The sequence below is a fragment of the Sinocyclocheilus anshuiensis genome, unplaced genomic scaffold (genome assembly GCF_001515605.1).
Source record: "Sinocyclocheilus anshuiensis isolate Anshui unplaced genomic scaffold, SAMN03320099.WGS_v1.1 scaffold2178, whole genome shotgun sequence".
NCBI classification, from domain to species: Eukaryota; Metazoa; Chordata; class Actinopteri; order Cypriniformes; family Cyprinidae; genus Sinocyclocheilus; species Sinocyclocheilus anshuiensis.
The window spans coordinates 16,844-23,118 of record NW_015559171.1 but is presented as its reverse complement, the minus strand read 5'-3'; the positions used below and the strand labels follow the sequence as shown (position 1 = coordinate 23,118).

At 37.7% G+C, this 6,275-nt stretch overlaps 1 protein-coding gene across 1 annotated transcript in view; it reads right to left on the bottom strand.

Annotated features, from left to right (window-relative positions):
- The window catches only part of LOC107681584 (G patch domain-containing protein 8-like), a 125,543-nt gene extending 119,823 nt beyond the window's left edge, over positions 1-5,720 (bottom strand). Inside the window, exon 1 of the mRNA XM_016477896.1 lies at positions 4,974-5,720. Within this exon, the coding sequence (XP_016333382.1) occupies positions 4,974-5,087 (114 nt within the window). The 5' untranslated portion in view covers positions 5,088-5,720. The remainder of the gene's footprint in view (positions 1-4,973) is intronic.
- Positions 5,721-6,275: the final 555 nt, after the last annotated feature.

The window sequence follows — 6,275 nt, the reverse complement described above, 5'->3', positions numbered from 1 at the left end:
TATATATAGCAACTAAGACTTCTTACATCTGGACTCATTTTACTACAGTATACACTCATTAGTGTGTGTTTGTAGGGTGCACTTGGACAACTGCCTCTCCACATGACAGCCCTACGGGCCAAAAGACTTAGGAGCACCTGCTCGTTTTTGTTAATTAATTTCTTTATTTGGTACTGTGTCAAAAATGCTAGTTGTGCCATCACAGATAACAGTTTCTCTGGCAGCTCTTAACAAGCATTATATAAGTCGACTGGCAGCAGTTCAGAAGAATTTAAGAGCTAATATGCAAGTAGCATGAACAGCAAACTCAATAATCTGTAACTACATTCTAGCAATGATATATCCTTGTTAAATAAGAAGACATTAGGTAGCCAGTGTTTTTCAAATCACCCTGTCATTTCCTGAACATAACACTCATGAGTCATTAAAGGTCATCTGACTAGTCAGGTAAAACATGAAATGGTGACTGCTGCAGCTAACGTCATGCCATTATGATCCATTGTAGAACTATTGCTCAGACCTATAGCATTGAGTATGGTACAATGATGTAAAACCACTTAATGGGTCAATGATGTATGTCCACAATAAATAAAAAATCTTTGAAGGGAAAGAAAAAGCTAGTTTGAAATACATTTGCCAGATTCTCAGAAAATGACTCTTTGTACTCTTGTTGGTTTCATTCGGTTTTGAAAAAGCATTTTTGGACCAAGAATACATTCATGTGGGATTTTTCTCTTGTGGGAATACATGTGGGGGCACACATTTTAATCATTATTTCCAACATGCATTTTGGTCGCACCACATGACTTTGATTTTGTTGATAAAAGTTCAAATATTAGTTCAAATAAGTGAAGCATTTTTGTTAAAAATATACACCACCATTCAAAAATTTGGGGCTATTAACATATATTTTTAAAAGAAATGATTAAAATACTTCTGCTCAGCAAGGATGCAGCAAATTAATAAAAAGACACAGTAAAGACATATTATGTTACAAAAGATTTCTATTTTAAATAAATGCAAAGAAAAATAAAACCTGGGTGATCCCCCTGAAAAATTGCATAAAAAAAAAAAAAAAAAAACGTTGCACTCAAAGCCATGAAGAAATGCCTCTTTATCTCAGCAGCAGCCAACACAAACCGACAAGTCCCTTCACTCTAATGCAATAGCTGTAATGTTTTAGAACTAATTAAAACTCATTGCCTCTGCACATAAATTGTGCATTTGTGTCTCACTCATGCAGGCAGAGCTATCAACATATGCCTCTTCAGTGGTATACATGTTTTAAAAATGTGGTGGGAGACGGCAGTTTGGAATGCAAACCGGGTCCCTGCTGCAGCTCAACATCAAACATCCACACAGCATCATGGGCGGAGTGAGAAGGAATAACCCAGATACTGAGCAAGTTCAGCATAAGATCTGTTTGGAGCCTCTCCACAAAAAGCGGAGATGGAGCCCCATAAGATGAGCTTGATGATACTGGGTGAACCACAGGGCATACGAACAGGTGTTGACTGCTGTAGCAGAAAGCTAATTCAAATATGTACTCTGGGACACCTCACTGAGACTGAGACATTCCAGTCCAATGAGTTAAACAGGAGACTCAATGATGGGGAACATTTGGTAAGGTTTAGTTTTGGTCTTTAGGCTATGCCAAGGGAAACGCAGGAAGATTCAGCTGTTTTTGCTGTTCTAAAAACTTTTATGAGCAGAATCTGCACAGAATCTCTCATTTATAGCAATGTATGCTGGTCTAGGGGGAGAAAACTTGGATTAACCCCTTTGAGGGGGTCAAAGAATACATAAAAAATGCAATTCATACATACAGTGACTGTATCTCTTCTATGAGGAGTATGTGTTTATTTCTAAACCAAATTCAATTTAAAATATTTAGAGGCATAGTCAAAAATTTAAAAAAAAAAAAAATTATTTATTTTATTATTATTATTATTTTTATTAATTTTTTTAAGGAAGAAAAAAGAACAGCCTATATTCGAAAATGTGCTGTCAAATGCAGAGATAAAGTGCAGTTTTAGCCTTGAGGCATCCAGTGCGTGTTTTAAATTCATTCGTTTCTGTAAACTTCAGAATATGTGGAAGACTGAAGTAGTCCTAAGAATAAGGCTATAATTAACATTTTTCACAATTAGTTAATCTTGGCAGCTGTTATAGTAACAACGCAACAAAAACTTTCCAGAGTTCCACCTGTAATGCTCATTTCATATTCAAAGATGTTAGCCAATCATAGCAGTGGGCATTTACACTGAAGTCTCACAGAAGACACGCCCCTTCTAATGGAGCGATCAAATCAAAGGACAAAATTTATGATAGAAAATGTATAGACCATTTATAATCAAAATTATTACCGTTTTTGATTAAAATACATCCTAAGATTAAAAATGCATTTCAAGACCCATGAACTGGCACGTGTTTTAAACTAGATTTTTCCTTTTCTTCATTGCTGACAACATTATACTGTATATTATTGAATCTTGAACAAAAACCTGACACCTATGCACCAGTGAGGTGCCCTCTAGTGCTGGGCTAGAGAACAACTGGAACTTGACATGCCCATTTTTTTTAATCACCACCAATGTTTCTTCCTCCATAAATGAAAATCGTTCTCAAAGCTTTCTTTTGGCCTTCGCATCTTTTTACACAAAGCACCCTAAATGTTGCATAGTGACGGGATTATTATGTTATAGACATTTAGCAAAGCTTAAATGATTTATTGCATATCTGACATTTTGGGAGCACATCACTGCAACATATGCAAACGATTATTAATGTGCATGTGATGTAAGACAACAGAGGCTGTCAGTCAGAGCAGCTGAGAAACCCGAGCATGTCATTCTGCAGTCTGTGTTCATTTGAATATGTGCCTGCCCTGCATGAGTGTGTGTGCGTGTCCTCCACATGCTTTGAGTTAGAGTGAACATGGCACTCTGATTTAAGCTGGAGCAAATGCACCCATCACAAAAGCTGCTCTGAAATTTCCCATCAAAACTATCACCACTGAGCCCCGCTTCTTTCCAATCAGCCAGCACTGTCTGCCCGTCCTGTAGGGCAGTCCAAATGAAACACACACACACAGACACACACACACTCACACTCTTCTCTCTCTTAAGTTACAAGGTACAACAGGTACAAGTCCCAATTTGCGTACTTATGCCGGTCTTTGATTGTGCACAAGTCTTCATTACCATACATAATTTTCCTAACAGTAAAAGGCCTGGACCGGACACAAAGTTTAGGTACATACACCAGCACAGCCTCAATTAAGCATGTGAATGGAATGGATTATAACGCTGGCTAAAATGGCAGGTGAAACTGCCAGGACAAGACAAAAATGTTTTCTTTCCCTCTGCTGTCTGCTCTCATCTCTTGTTTCTATCTGCTCTGTAGAAGCACTAAACATGTCCTGCTATGTCCTTAATTTATCTCATATAAATTCTGGTTTACTGCAAGCTCTTTTTGAAGCATTAAATAACAAAAGGAAACTTTAAAGTCATTCAATATGCTGACTAAAAACAACTATAATATCGTCAGCATAAGAGGCCAGTGATGCTCTCCGAAGAATTAAGGTGATGACACACAGAGCAACTTTTTTGAGCAGTGTTGCTTGGGCACTTTCCCATTGAAAATGGCCAACAATTTCTATCTGGATTCTTTAGACCGGTCGAGGGCCCTGTGTCTCACCTGGTTTCCCACTGATGGAAACATTGCCCAGCAACACTGCTCAAAAAGTTGCCCCATGTATCATGATGACCTTTACACATACATATGGATGGCAAAAAAACACTACACAGCAAAATTATTTTTTAAAAGTTGTAAAACAAACAAACAAACAAACAAAAAAACGTTACTTACTGGAGTATGTTTATAAGAAAATACAATCTTAGTCTTACTACTAAATTTTATGTTAAATTAAATGTGTTACATGCTATTTGCCTTTGTAATTTGTGAAATTTACCAGCAATTTCGGAAAGAAAATTGTTTCAAAGTAAATCCTACAAAAAAAAATTCAGTATACCCTGTAATTTTTTTAAATGTTGTAAATAAAACAAATATTTTTGGAGTATGTTTATCAAAGAAATACATAAAAAATAAAAATACAATTTTAGTTTTTCGACTTCATGTCAAAATGTCATGTTTAATTCAATGCGTTACTTGCCATTTCTTTGTAATTATTTGTGCAATTTCTAAGTGAAAACTGGTTCTAGATCTTTATTTTATTTTATTTTTATTTTTTTTGGAGTAAGGGACATGGATTCACTTGTAGTTTGTGATAAAGTAATAACAGTACGACCTCAAATATGACAGACATTTCAGGAAATAAAGTTAGATCTGTTTTCGTATGGTTAGAACCATCAGAGAATTTCCCATTCAGTTGCTGAAGCTTGTAAACATGGCGTTGTAACATCCATAGGTGGGTTAGTACCAGAATAGTGAGGTCAAAGTTTAACATATAGCTCAATCTGAGCCCAACAGAGCAAGACCTGCCATCAGTCTCTGTTAGGAGAGCGTCAGGGGTCTGTGATCACAGCACAAATAAAGTCACAAATGCCTCATGGACTCACAAGCCTGACATCATCTGAGATATAGGCTATGCAGTGATGCCTTACACATTACATACATAAAGTCCCTCATCCATACTACATAAAACACAATGTTTTTAGGATTTCACTGTCTAATGCAAATTACAAGTGTAAGTCATGTTGATGACATGAGTTAGCTCATTAAATCCTCTCGTTTCCATTTCATTCAAAGGTGTTCCCACTTAGTAGCCTATATGGCCATCAAAAAAGTATATGTCCAGATTTTGCTGTCACATGCGTTTTATAAACATACTTTAACTGAGACTAACTAAAACGTAAAACCAATCCAAACCAACAAAACGTGCTTAATGAGTTCCTAATAGCGCATCGTGGCGATATCTTTAATAAACAAAAACGACGATTGAGTAGTATTACCGGTGATTCGCCTCCGGTGCTTTTGCAGAGCGGACCCCGGAAAACTCCTTTGATGCTCCGGTAGTGTCCATTGCTGAGATGCGTGGAGCTGATCACAAGGTAGTAGCACGCCATCCGGTCCAGCAGCACCCATGAGCGGGCTCCAGGGACGACCAGGCGTGCAAGTTACTTTGGAGGTGATCTCGCAGGGGTTTCACCGAGTGGAAGTAGCCGGAGGACGTCTCTGTGCGCTGGTCCGGTCGCTTCAGTCAGTAGGCTACTGGACGGCGTTACAAGGACACGCCGATAAAATACGAATCTGCTGCGATTGCTAATCGGAAACACTGTCCCATATTTCGGTCACATCCTCTGTCTGTTTTCCTCTTTAAGAAGAGACAAGCACCTGCTCTCCAGCCCAGACGTCGTTACTGGATGTTGCTCTGGAGTTGCCAGGATTGTTCAGTTCCACAGACTCAAGCGTTTATTGTTTATATCCAATACAAGAAACACTTCAACTGAGGTCATGTCCTCCTCAAACACCCTCCAAAAAGTCACGTCTGTAGAGTGATGTGAAAATACACATTCGAGTGCTAATTCAGTAGCCTACTGTGGTACTTTTTAATCTGAGCGATGTTTTAGCTCGCGTGATTTCAAACCAGTGAGCGCATGTCTTCAATTGACCGGTCAACTCTCTTACGAATTTGCTGGATGTCCGATCGCAGGTACTCTATCCCTTCGCCGAAACGCTCCGCGCTCTGAGCTGAGTCCAAATGAGTGTAAAGCAGAGGTTTCCTCTGTTTCTCTCTCTATCTCTCTCTCTCTTTCTGCTAAGGAGGGATTTGAGGGAGAGTAATAAAGCTTTCAGCGGAACGTGGGCAGTTTTTGGCGCTGCAATGCAATCAGCGCGTTAAGCCTTTTACTATCTATCTATCTATCTATCTATTTATCTGTCTGGTTAGTCTGTGTTAACTGTGTAACTGTGTTTAGTGTTGTTAGAATCATTATTATACTCATACCTTTTGTTCTTTTCATATTGTGAATTGTTTTTAGCTTTATTTCTTTTTTGTTTTCATTTAAATGTTTAGTTTTGAAATGTTGTTGTATGCATTTGTCATTTTTATTTAATTTATTTTTTTCTTAAATGTGCATATATATAGTATTTATAGAGTTTTAGCTTTTAGTTTTAATTACTTTTTCTTATTTGTAAGTCGCTTTGGATAAAAGCGTCTGCTAAATGACTAAAAGTAAAGTAAAGTAAACGTGTTAACTTACAAATAATATGCACTGTATGATTAATCTTAGCAGGGCAGGAAACGTATTGAT